The sequence below is a fragment of the Melanotaenia boesemani genome, chromosome 21, assembly GCF_017639745.1.
Source record: "Melanotaenia boesemani isolate fMelBoe1 chromosome 21, fMelBoe1.pri, whole genome shotgun sequence".
Taxonomy (NCBI): Eukaryota; Metazoa; Chordata; class Actinopteri; order Atheriniformes; family Melanotaeniidae; genus Melanotaenia; species Melanotaenia boesemani.
This window is the reverse complement of record NC_055702.1, coordinates 3631702-3645156: the sequence shown is the minus strand read 5'-3', so window position 1 is coordinate 3645156 and position 13455 is coordinate 3631702. Positions and strand designations below refer to the sequence as shown.

Sequence of the window (13455 nt, the reverse complement as noted above, 5' to 3'; positions counted from 1 at the left end):
GTCTGATGTGTTTACATCAGGCATCTGCACGGACACACGTTTAGCGGCATGTTATAAGCGTTACACTGCTGCCATCTATTGGTCATTGTTACATCCTACAACAGCCAGCCAGATAAACTTCTTTTTTTCTCTTTAAAAAAGACGTTTAAAACGAAAACTAGACATTTCTACTTCTTTCATCAATATGAATTAATTATAAAACAAATAAACAAAAAAGGATGGACAATAGAAACGCTGAAGGTCTGATGAGCTGTCATTTCAGCTCCAGATTTAGATGGCTGAGTCAGAATTTGGTGCAAACAACATGAAAGCTTGAGTCCATCCTTTCTTTTATTAACAGTTTAAGCTTGGTGGTGTAATGGGGAGGGGGGACGTTTTCTTGACACATTTTGGGCCCCTCAGTCAGAATCAGAAATACTTTATTAACCCCAGAGTGAAATCGCTGCATTGCATTGCTCCTTAAAACAATAAAACACTAGGAAGAAAGAAAAAGGAAATACAAACATCAGAGTCCAAGTGAAAAGTAAAGTAAGGGGTTGAATAAAAACAACATAAAATAAAAGATAATAAAATATCCATCTATTTTCTACACCACTTATTACAACTCAGGGACGTGGGAAAGCTGGAGTCTATCCCCGCATATAGCAGGCAAGAGGCAGGGTACACCCCAAACAGTTTGCCTGTCCATCACAGGGACAAACAACCACTCACCACCAGTTAACCTAACACACATGTCTTTGAATGGTGGGAGAAAGCCAGAGTTAAAAATAAAGTAATAATATATAAATATATATATTGAACGTGCTCCTGAGGTTGTCCAGGATGTTGTGGAGAGGGTGGAAAGGGTTGTTCAGTATAGTTCTTAGCTTAGACATCATCTCTGACACCACCCTCACAGTCCAGCTCCACTCCAACACCATGACCGGCCTTACTGAACATTTGAGTCTGTTGCTCAGTCTGCTGTACCAACAATTTAGATTGACTGTGTGTTTAAATATTTAACAATTTATAGGCATATGTATATAAATTGTATCTGAAGTTAAAGGACTTGTAACAGGAAATTTAATGAGCCCTTTGTTTTGGCTTTTCTGCAGAAAGAGGTGGTGCAAGCTGAGGCTGAGGTTGGGGCTGAAAATACAGAGATTATGGAAGAAGTCCTCCTGCCCCTAAAAGAGCATCAGCACTTGTTAACTTACTTGGAAGAACATTTACTGAGGTGAGAGTTGTCCCCAAATCCGCCAGCAAGAAAGCTGAAGAAATATCTGGAGGCCCCCCCACTGTCTCTTTCAGAGGACCCCCTTCATTGGTGGAGTTCACATGAGGCATCTTTCCCTCTCCTGGCAAAATTAGCCAAGTGCTATTTATGCATACCTGGCACTAGTGTTGCAGCAGAGAGAGTATTCTCTACTGCAGGGGATATAGTGATTGCACAAAGGAGCAATCTAACCCCACACCGTGTTGACCAACTACTCTTTCTTAAAAAAAAACTTGGACATTGCTAATTGTGAACTGTAATCCCTCATATCCAGTGAGCATTCTGTTAATGACTATAGTGTTAGTGTGAAATATGTACTAAACAGTTTTAGCATGACCCTTTTTTTTCCAAAATGGCAATGGTCATGGTCAATGATAAGAGTTAAATTGGGCAGAAGTTCTAATATGTTCTGATCAGAGTTGATAAAAATGGAGAAGTTATTAAAATGTTATACTTTTGACACTATAATTAAGCAGGAACTCCAGACTAAAACAACTACAATGTTCTACTAAAAAGCTGAGATACACATATATATTAAAAGTTAATGAGTGAGAGCTCAAATATGTTATTGGCAGAAATTTCAGCTGAACACAGATGTTTAAGTTTGAAACTGTTAAATGAGAACGCAAATGTTTTAGTTACAGATTTGAGATGCACTCAAATATTTTATTTTTGTTTCCAAAATTAGTGCCATGTTTACATTTGTAGTCTCATTGTGAGATTTACTTTATATTTCTATTTGAATCTGCTAATAAATGAGTACTTTAAATGTAAAATTTAAACTTAAATTTGAGATGTTCTCAAGTATTTACAACAGAAAAAGCGGGTGCTAATGTTTATGTGAACAGAAGCGGTTAAAGTTAAACAGTTATTTTTAGGTATTAATAAATGAGAGTTCACATTTTCTGTATCAGAAATCTGAGACAGCCATTTTTTATTTGTTGAAGTTACTGGTTGAGTACTCAAAGGTAAACTTTGCAACCACAGAATCTTGAAAAATTGCTTCTGTTTAAAGATTGCCTCTGTGTGATTACATTTAAGAATCACTTATTAACCTTATAAAGTTGCAATTTCTTAAACAAAACCAGCTGTCTAGTAAAATAATTTCTTTCTTTCTTATAGAAGAGTTTTTCCTAGCTTATAGGAGACTGTAGTTACTTGTGAAATTGGCACCCTTTGTAATGGTTGTGAATCAAAAATCGGTTTGAACCGAGAATCGATTCAGAATCGAATCGTCACCCCACAGAATTGCACAGAATCAATTACAGCTTACTGTCTTCAATGTTTTCGTTATACAAACTTCCAAAGTGTTGATTTTGTGTCTGCAAGCTAGCAGTTTCTGCACGTGTTTATTAAGGATTTTGATCAGGCTTCAGCACGGACACACTTTCATTCTTCTCGAGTTTTAGCAACCTAGATGCATCTATGGCGTGTTGCTGCCATCTACTATTCAGTGTTATTATTATTCGTAAACCAAATACAGTTATTGTCAGACTCCTATCCTAATTTATATAAATTACATTCATTCGTATAAATTAATGTGTAAATATTGCAGCTGTATATTTGTCCTGCTTGTTTCCAAAGCCCCACATTCACATTAACCATCTGAACGTTTTCTTATCTGAACTAGTCCACGTTTGATCTCCCAGTGCAAGTTTCTCCTTTTTCCAATAAACTTACTTTGACTTTTCTGTTTGAATTTTGAATTTGTGGGATCCTTCTATTCCTTCAGAAAACATATCCTCCCTTGATTTATGGCTTTTAATGCATCCATTGTAAAGAATACATTGATAACATCAGAATGTTCTTTATAGAAATTCTGATTTTCCTGGTTCTATTTTATAATACCTGCTCTCCTCCTCCTGTTTTCTGTATTTGAATTGCTTGCGTTATGTACATTTTCAACTGTTTAACAAGCATGCTCACTGCTTCATGGAATGAAGGACGGAGATTCTCATCTCCTTGAACACTGGTCATTTTGAGCACTAAGTTTGATATTGTTTGGCAGGTGTATCAGGTCCTAACTTTGCTCAGTACAACATACAACATTGTTCCTTATTTTTCTTTGTTCTTCCACATGTCAATTATACACCAAATTTTCTCTCGTAGTTTTAGTGTCTTTAGATTTTTAAAGCAGATTTAAATTAGACTGCCAACAATTTCTGTAGCTCTGTTAAATCTGGAGTATAACACCTGTGTTTCCAGCTCTCTGTATACAGTGTGTGCAGAATTATTAGGCAAGTTGTATTTTTGAGGATTAATTTTATTATAGAACAACAACTATGTTCGCAATGAACACAAAAGACTCATAGATATCAAAGCTGAATATTTTTGGAAGTTGGAGTGGGGCTCTTTTAGTTTTAGTATCTTAGGAGGATATTTCTGTGTGTGCAGGTGACTATTACTGTGCATAATTATTAGGCAACTTAACAAAAACCAAATATATACCCATTTCACTTATTTATTTTCACCAGGGAAACCAATATAACAACTCAAAATTTACAAATATACATTTCTGGCATTCAAAAACAAAACAAAAACAAATCAGTGACCAATATAACCACCTTTCTTTGTGAGGACACTCAAAAGCCTGCCATCCATAGATTCTGTCAGTGTCTTGATCTGTTCACGATCAACATTGCGTGCAGCAGCAACCACAGCCTCCCAGACACTGTTCAGAGAGGTGTACTGTTTTCCCTCCCTGTAGATCTCACATTTGATGAGGGACCACAGGTTCTCTATGGGGTTAAGATCAGGTGAACAAGGAGGCCATGTCATTATTTTTTCTTCTTTTAGACCTTTTCTGGCCACCCACGCAGTGGAGTACTTGGATGCGTGTGATGGAGCATTGCCCTGCATGAAAATCATGTTTTTCTTGAACGATGCTGACTTCTTCCTGTACCACTGCTTGAAGAAGGTGTCTTCCAGAAACTGGCAGTAGGACTGGGAGTTGAGCTTGACTCCATCCTCAACCCGAAAAGGTCCCACAAGCTCATCTTTGATGATACCAGCCCATACCAGTACCCCACCTCCACCTTGCTGGTGTCTGAGTCGGAGTGGAGCTCTCTGTCCTGTACTGATCCAGCCACGGGCCCATCCATCTGGCCCATCAAGACTCACTCTCATTTCATCAGTCCATAAAACCTTAGAAAAATCAGTCTTATGATATTTCTTGGCCCAGTCTTGACGTTTTATCTTGTGTGTCTTGTTCAGTGGTGGTCGTTTTTCAGCCTTCCTTACCTTGGCCATGTCCCTGAGTATTGCACACCTTGTGCTTCTTGGCACTCCAGTGATGTTGCAGCTCTGAAATATGGCAAAACTGGTGACCAATGGCATCTTGGCAGCTTCACGCTTGATTTTCCTCAGTTCATGGGCAGTTATTTTGCGCCTTGTATTTTCAACACGCTTCTTGCGACCCTGTTGACTATTTTGAATGAAACGCTTGATTGTTCGATGATCACGCCTCAAAAACTTGGCAATTTTAAGAGTGCTGCATCCCTCTGCAAGACATCTCACTATTTTTGACTTTTCAGAGTCCGTCAAATCTCTCTTCTGACCCATTTTGCCAAAGGAATGGAAGTTGCCTAATAATTATGCACACCTGATATAGGGTGTTGATGTCATTAGACCACACCCCTTCTCATTACAGAGATGCACATCACCTGATATGCTTAATTGGTAGTAGGCTTTCAAGCCTGTACCGGTTGGAGTAGAACAACATGGATAAAGAGGATGATGTGATCAAAACACTCATTTGCCTAATAATTCTGCACACACTGTAACAGATGTCACTGTGCCATCATCCAAGTTTGGAATGTAGTTTTAATGATGAAACGTTACAGAGTGGGTCTTTCAGGCTTTTCAGGAAAGATAAAGAATTAATTATACCATCAAATAACAATAGCTTACAAAATCCAGTGATGAATAAATCACAATCAGAGTGTGCAGCATCTTATTAGGCTAGGTTCAGACTGCAGGCTGAAATGACCCAAATCCGATTTTTCTGGCCCTATGTGACCTGTATCTGATCTTTTCATTACAGTCTGAACGACACGGATCCAGACCACTGTGATGAGTGGTCCCTGTCACTAGGAGACATTTAAATCAGTGATAGCTACACACTATACATTTCAGAAACCAGTATAAGGCTAATTTTATTATTTTTATTTTTTTACATTTTTATGGAAGAACAAAATTAATCATGCAAAAAAAGACATTTGGTAAAATAATATTGTTCAGTTCAGAGTCTCAACCACTATACCCATAATTAAGTTTTTTTTCCTGAATCATAGTAAAAAGCTGGAGATCCGGCACGGTGCCGGAATACTTGAAGCCCTGCATTTCACTTTTGAGTGGACAATCGTGTGCACTCGAATATCGCCCCAAAGTCGAAATCGTCTATCACATTTGTTGCAAGCAAACGATTTTTCTCCTAATGAATTGTCATGTGTTTCTTCAGGTCTGCAGGAAGAAAAAATGTTGACTGACATAAACTACTGGTCTCTCTGCTCTGTGGTATCGCATGTGATAAGCCAGTACAGCTGAAGAGCTGAATGCTTCACCACAATCATTACAAACAAAAGGTTTCCCTCTAGTGTGGATTGCGATGTGTCTATTAAGTAGACTCCTAGATCTGAACTCTTTGCCACAATTACTACAAGTAAACTGTTTCTCAGCAGTGTGTTCCCTCATATGATATTGAAACGCCTTCTTAGATCTAAACTTTTTGCCACAATCACTACAAGGAAACGGAATCTCCCCAGTGTGAATCAACATGTGATATTTAAAGTGACTCTTAGATCTAAACTTTTTGCCACAATCACTACAAGTGAATGGTTTCTCAGCAGTGTGGTCCCACATGTGATATTGAAGGTGACCCTTCGATCTAAACTCTTTACCACAAATGCTACAAGAAAACGGTTTCTCCCCAGTGTGACTCAACATGTGATATTTAAGCTGACTCCTACATCTAAACTCTTTACCACAATCATTACAAGGAAACGGTTTCTCCCCAGTGTGTTCCCCCATATGATATTGAAGCGCCTTCTTAGATCTAAACCTTTTGCCACAATCACTACAAGGAAACGGTTTCTCCCCAGTGTGAATAAGCATGTGAGATTTAAGGTCACACTCACGTTTAAACTTTCTGCCACAATCACTACAAGGAAACGGTTTCTCCCCAGTGTGAATCAACATGTGATATTTAAGGTGACTCTTAGATCTACACGTTTTGCCACAATCACTACAAGGAAACAGATTCTCCCCAGTGTGAATCAACACGTGATATTTAAGGTCACCCTTACGTCTAAACTTTCTGCCACAAACACTACAAGGAAACTGTTTCTCCCCACTGTGAATCGACACGTGACATTTAAGGTCAGCCTTACGTCTAAAGTTTTTGCCACAATCACTACAAGGAAACGGTCTCTCCCCAGTGTGAATCGACATGTGACATTTAAGGTCAGCCTTACGTCTGAACTTTTTGCCACAATCACTACAAGGAAACGGTTTCTCAGCAGTTTGACTTTTTCTTTGTGGTTTCCTTTTTGGTTTCTCTCTACAACGTTCGTCAACCTGAGAGCTGGAAGAAACCTTTTTTAAATGGAGCACTATGTGTTTCTGAAGAGACTGTTTGGAGACTAATTGTTTACCACACTCTGAGCATCCGAAGGATTTTTTGGCAGTTTCAGTGACTGATATTGGCCTCAAATCATTGTCACTGTCTGCATTTTCACATTCTGAACCTAAAGACACTGCATTCCAATCATCATCATGACCGCTGGTCTCTGAAGCTTTTTCATCTAGATGTGGTTGTGAATGACTATCTGGACTTGGATTCCTGTGTGGTTCTGGTCCTTTACAGTCCTCTCCATCAGGTTCTCTTTTCATCTGTGTTGCTGAGCTGCAGGTTGGAGCTTCTGTCTCTCTGTTGTCTTCAGTTTTGATTTGATGAAGCTGAGGTTTCTCTTCATTTTCTTCACTCTTTACAGAATCATTGAATCTGCTGCCATCAGCCTCCTCCTGACCATAAAACCTCTTTCCCTCCTGACTGATCCCGAGTTCCTCCTCTTCCTCCTTTATCTGGAGTGACCCTGGGCTCTGCTGTTTCAGACTGGAGTTCCCGGGAACCTCTTCTTTAATCACAAACAGCTGCTGGACATCTGCAGGAAAATAAAGACATGGATATGGGCTCTCATTTATCAGTCGTTCGTAGAAACCATCCTCAGTAACTGTATATGTTTTTTAATGATCAACACGAGCAAAGCGCGTGGAGGCGGAACAGCCGAGATGCAGAGAAACGTGGCAAAATGGCCAAGCAGGGCCGAACTTGGACAAAAAGTCAGGCCAGGACTCAAAAACTCATCCAGTCCACCCTAACTGTCCACCTAAGCTGTCGCCCCCCTTTCATCTTTTAATTCTGGGTCCATTGTGCCCCATGTTTCTCAGCATCTCAGCTGTTCCGCCTCCACGTACTTTACACATGTTGATCCTTAAAATAAAATATTACCGTCATTTTGACCAATTGCCATTATTACAGACAGCTGAAGAACTCAAATAATTTAGTCTGTGCACAGGTGTCAGTGTCAGGCAGACCAATCAGCCACACCAATGTAATGCACCAGTTTTGTTTTTTTTGTGTTTGTTTTTTATTTTAACAAGCAGGCCAGTCAGGCCACTTTCTGGGAATTGTACCACTTCTCCCATGGGCCAGGAGAAGCCCACAGAAGGTTTCGGACAGACCAGAGGTCGCCAACCCACGGCTCCGGAGCCGAATGCAGCTCTTTCATCCCTCTGATGCGGCTCCCATCAGAGGGATGTGTATTCAATTAAAATGTATTTTCACGCTTTGCTGCATGTCTGAAAGAAGTGAAAACTTTCATGAGCAGCAAAGGGCCCACACTTCCTGAGTTGGAACAGCCAGAGTGGCTGGAAAAGCTACACTTCATGGTAGACGTGACAGCACACCTGAACATACTGAACACAGCTTTTCAGGGGAAAGGACGCACAGCCCTGCACATGTTGGAGGAGGTTTTAGCATTCAAGCGCAGGTTGACCATGCTTGCCAGAGATTTACAGAAAAGTACATTGTCTCACTTCCCCAGTCTGAGAGAGTTCAAAGAAGCTCACATGATAAATTCAGAGTATTTACATTCTGCAATCTCCACAAATGTTGTTTGGGAAACGATTCTGTTCAGAGAGGGAAACACTACATTATCCTTCCCTGTCACTCCCCTAAGCCTGGATCCATCCAGGGTTGGGCGATATGTAAATTTTTTTCAATCGCCTATCGCCAGTCCAGCAAATGGCGATAGGCGATATATTCGCGGACGTGACGTCAGAACTTTTTTGCGCGCTGAACACCTGTTGAAGCAATTTAGAAGACAAAAATGGAGGGACTCGTCGCCAAAAAACATACAAAGTTATAGGTGAAAATAAAGAAGTTGGTCTTTGATTCCCACCATTGTGGTTATTGATTAAATAAACGTAATTAATTTCCGAGTAGCCTACTTCTGTCATTTTTTCTTTCTGTTAAGTTTGAGTAGCCTAAATTGGTGCTGCAATTGGAGGCAGGTCACAGGCGGGGTGGGAGGTTATGCACGGTCCTTTAGTGTGTGCGCGTGTGCACGAGACTTCTGAAAGAAGGCAGCACCAGGTATGGAGAGAGGCTGGATGATGGAAAAAAAAAAAAAAAACTCCCGACACCTGCTGCACGAGCCACAGCGTGCGCCTGCGTTGTAGCTAACTAAACGTGTTGGCTCATGTACATACATACATATATATATCTCTCTTAATATCGCTCTTATATAAACGATCGTCGAATGGCTCAGCCTATCGTCGATGGTCAATACATTCGTTCAATCGCCCAACCCTAGATCCATCCCAATTACAACTGCATTAGCAGATGGGAGTCAGCCTGATCTTGTGATGGAACTGGCCGACATAGCAGACAAAGACATATGGGTGTCCAAGTCTAAAGGCTTGACAGCAGACCTTGAAGATGTTGCCTGTCAGAGGCCTGTTCTTGCAGAGAATCACAAATGGCGTGATATTGAAAACCTTCCCAAACCGGACAAACTTGTGTTCGAAACTTGGAATGCTTTCCCTGACGTTCATGTAAACATGAAAAAGTATGCACTTGTAGTCCTGTCAATCTTTGGATTCACATACAGGTCCTCTCCAACATGAACTTTATTAAAGGCAAACATTGCGCACGTCTCACAAATGATAGCTTACAGTCTATGTGCCTATGTGTAAAGTTCTGATCTGTTTTAATCTGTGTGTGTGCTTGCCTGGGACACGTTGCCATAGAGATCGATTTGCGTGACGTAGCTGTTGTGCGCCAACTAAAAAGAAAGAAAAATGAAGCTGGAGAGTCGAAGATACGGGCTTTTGATCAGTGACGATATTCGCATTATTTTTGGTTTTGTGGCAAAAGATCCTCCTCACCTGTCAGTGGAAGGAGTCCTTTAGCAGACGACCCACCTAAACAAGCTAAGCTTTTATCAACATTTCCTGGAGCGCAGCAGCCGGTAAGATAGAAATTAACAAGCTAGTTGCAGGTTCATTGTAGGATACATGCTCCCCCTGTCAACTATTGAATCGCTCAGGTTTAGAGAAATACTAGATAAAATGATTATGAGACACGTGTGCCCATTTCTTCCCACAGACAGGCATGTTGTTCTTATGGTTTCAAAACCGTTTTGTTTACAATATACAGTAAACACTATGTAGACAGGCAGCGATGATTCGGCTATGATGTTTGTCCATGTCTACACAGAGAATTAAGAAATGGTAATCAGTGGCATTACTTTTCAAATGCAGTAACGAGTAAAGTAATTTCATTACAATTTACAGAAGTAATGAGTAACTAGTAACCAATTACTTTTTTAGAGTAACTACCCCAACACTGTGTGTGTATTTATATGTATGAGAGAGAAGCAGCCAGTGTGACATTTGAAGCGTTATCTGTAGTAATACAGACTAGTTTCTTTTCACCCAGGTCCCCCGTAGCTGGTCTCAGATCAGCAGCTATGTTCACCCTGGTGTGATCTGGGAAAAATGAGTCTGGATATAGTTCATTTTCACGTTGAAATTCGTGTCAATAAAATGGAGTGTGAGGCTTATATACGGCTCTACGGTTTGGCTTGACCACTGGTCCGTAGCAGTGGTGAAACACTGGACTGTAGCCACGTCCTTCACAACACTCATCATACAGGGCAGGGAGAGACACTCGACTAAAATGGTGACGAGAGGGCAAGTGATACCGTTTGAGTACAGCGACTGGATTGAAGAGAGGTTTCATTCTGTTCCTAGACTTCTACAAGGTTTCTGATATGTTAGAGCATCAATTTTTTTATTTATTTATTACATATTTATGGCTTTGGGTCAAATTTCTGTAGAGTAATAGAAAGTTTCTACAACGGTACAACAAGCTCAGTAGTACTTCCACATAGTACCTCTCCACGCTTTACTATTAACAGAGGTGGAAACAAGGATGTAACATTTCCCCGTTTCTCTTCATTTTGGCAGCTGAAGTAATGGCAAGCTTAATAAAAAAAAATTCAAAAATACAAAAACTGAGTGCTTTATTAACAAATTACAAGTAGTCAACTGGCTGATGACACTAACATCTTCCTAAAAAGTCTGGAACAAATCTCCTGTGTTCTTAAATTAATTAATTGCCAAAGCATCAGGTTTAACATTAAACCTTAAAAAATGTGAAGATTACTTTAGTATTACGGTTTGGGTCATTGGGGCCAGGAGAGCCAAAAGAGAAGCCAGCAAAATAACCTAATTCACAGTCATGAAAATGAATGTTGCTGCTTTACTGTTTCGGAGAAGAGACAAACATAAAAGATGAATAAAGGAGGTAATAAAAATCAGAAAGTGGACCCAAAAGCGTTTATGCTCTCACACAGAACCCACTGGGTGGCAAGTAACCTGACGGGTGTCAGGTACGTCAGGTTTCCCGTGAATAACAGCTCATTAATGACACGTTAAATGATCAAAATTAAATTATCATTTTTGAGCCAGAAGATCCTCAAGAGAAGCCAGCGTCACATATTGTTTACATAATTAGCCTAACTTCCTCCTAATAACAAGTTGTAGCAGGTAATAATTTAGTCATAAAAAATTAATAGAAATTGGAGTTTATTCAATAAATTAACGATAAATCATGTCAATCTCACTTTACAATCTAAACAAAAGCTGCCAAAACAGTAAAGCAACAAGATGCTTGATAGCGTTTCTGATTACAGCAAACCTCTTTGTCTGCACTTGTGATTAATCCGTGAAAGCAATATGTTACAACAACACACTTCCTCTGTTAACGTCGTCATAAAGTAAGTTGTGCGTGTTATGTTGTCTTGATGCTGACAGGGACAGATGCAGACTAGAAACACCTAAAGAAACTGAGCAAAACGGCTGTGCTCTCTCTCGGATAATCCCTTTTTTGCTCACACAAAAGCATTGCGAGGTAAAAGTATTAAGTGCTAACGCATACGAAAAAAAAATCCTCCGTAACGCTTCGCCATTATTTGTGCAGAGAACGCTCCAATACATTAAAATCATCTGATTATTTAACAACAGTTTGTCTTACATAAATCATCCCATTAAATCTGTTATTATTCTTACCTGCGGGTTCATTCTTAACATCCTGCAGCTGATGAAGTCCGGAGGGTTTGATCTCCATGTGATCATACAAAAGCAAACTTTCACTGCTGTTTTGTTTAAGATAAAACAATTTTTTCATTGTGTCCGTACTGGTTCTGTATTCTTTTGAGATAAAACAGGTTTTTACAGAATCGATTACAGCTCATTGCCTCCAATGTTTTCGTTATACAAACTTCCAAAGTTTCGCTATGTGTCTGCATAGAAGTTTCTGCACGTGTTTATTGGGGATTTTGATCAGGCATCAGCACGGACACACTTTCATTCTTCTTCTCGAGTTTCAGCAGCCAAGACGCATCTATGGCGTGTTGCTGCCATCTATCGTTCAGTGTTAATATTCTTCGTAAAATAGATACAATAATTATCAGGCTCCTATACCAATTTATATCAATTATATTCATTTATAGAAATTAATGCTGTGTGAATAAAGCAACTGTGTATTTGTTTTGGTCCTTTGCTGTTTTTTTAAAGCCCCACATTCATATGTACCATCTGAACGTTTTGTTATCTGAGCCAGTCCACTTTTGATCTGCCAGTGCAAGTTTCTAATTTATCCAGTAAACTTACATTGACTTTTCTGTTTGATTTTCACATTTGAGGGATCCTTCTACTCCTTCAGAAAACATAAACTTTTCACACATTGTTAAATAGTCCTAATAATCTTCAAATAGTAGCGCTTCTGTCTACCCAGAGAAGCATATTTCCTTAATTTATGGCTCTTATAATGCATCCAATGTAAAGAATACATTGATAACATCAGAATTTTCTTTGTACAAATGCTGATTTTCCTGGTTCTATTTCATAATACCTGCTCTACTCCCCCTGTTTTCTGTATTTGAATTGCTTGCGTTTTGTACATTTTCAACTGTTTAACAAGCATGCTCACTGCTTCATGGAATGAAGGACGGAGAATCTTATCTCCTTGAACACTGGTCATTTTGAGCACTAAGTTTGATATTGTTTGGCAGGTGTATCAGGTCCTAACTTTGCTCAGTACAACATACAACATTGTTCCTTATTTTTCCTTGTTCTTTCACATGTCAATTATACACCAAATTTTAAAAGAAGATTTAAATTAGACTGCCAACAAAACTATTTCAATGGCTCTGTTAAATCTGGAGTATAACACATGCATTTCCAGCTCTCTGTATTGATTAATACTACTTCATGGGCAGTGAATACAACAAAATGTTAAAAGAATAAATGCACAGAAGAATTTTTCCTCTTCCTGTCCGAATGAAATCAATTAGGATGTTCTACGAAAGTAATACCATCAGAACTACAACCATTTTTTCTAGTTTCCTTTGTATCCCCAAATCAACAATTTGTTTTGAAGTTCAATTCAAAATAATGAGTGATATTTCTCTATGTTATGAAAATTTTAGGTTCAAGCTGAGGCGTTGCCAGACTCCATTTACTGGGGCAATTGCCCCAGTATAAGTGAGCTGTGCCCCAGTACAAATGCTACGATTATTTTTTGACAATATCCTATAATTATTATACATTAATTCAGATCATCAGGAGAAGAT

The 13455-nt window shown here is 39.3% G+C and overlaps 1 protein-coding gene across 1 annotated transcript; it reads right to left on the bottom strand.

Moving 5' to 3' along the window:
- Positions 1 to 5059: 5059 nt before the first annotated feature.
- LOC121632946 (gastrula zinc finger protein XlCGF57.1-like) lies at positions 5060 to 12140 on the bottom strand. The gene is made up of 2 exons (XM_041974771.1): positions 11891 to 12140; positions 5060 to 7416 (listed from the first exon to the last, which is right to left on the bottom strand). Exons 1-2 carry the CDS (start codon positions 12006 to 12008, stop codon positions 5711 to 5713), a joined length of 1824 nt encoding a protein of 607 aa, XP_041830705.1. The 5' UTR covers positions 12009 to 12140; the 3' UTR covers positions 5060 to 5710.
- Between the last annotated feature and the right edge of the window lie 1315 nt (positions 12141 to 13455).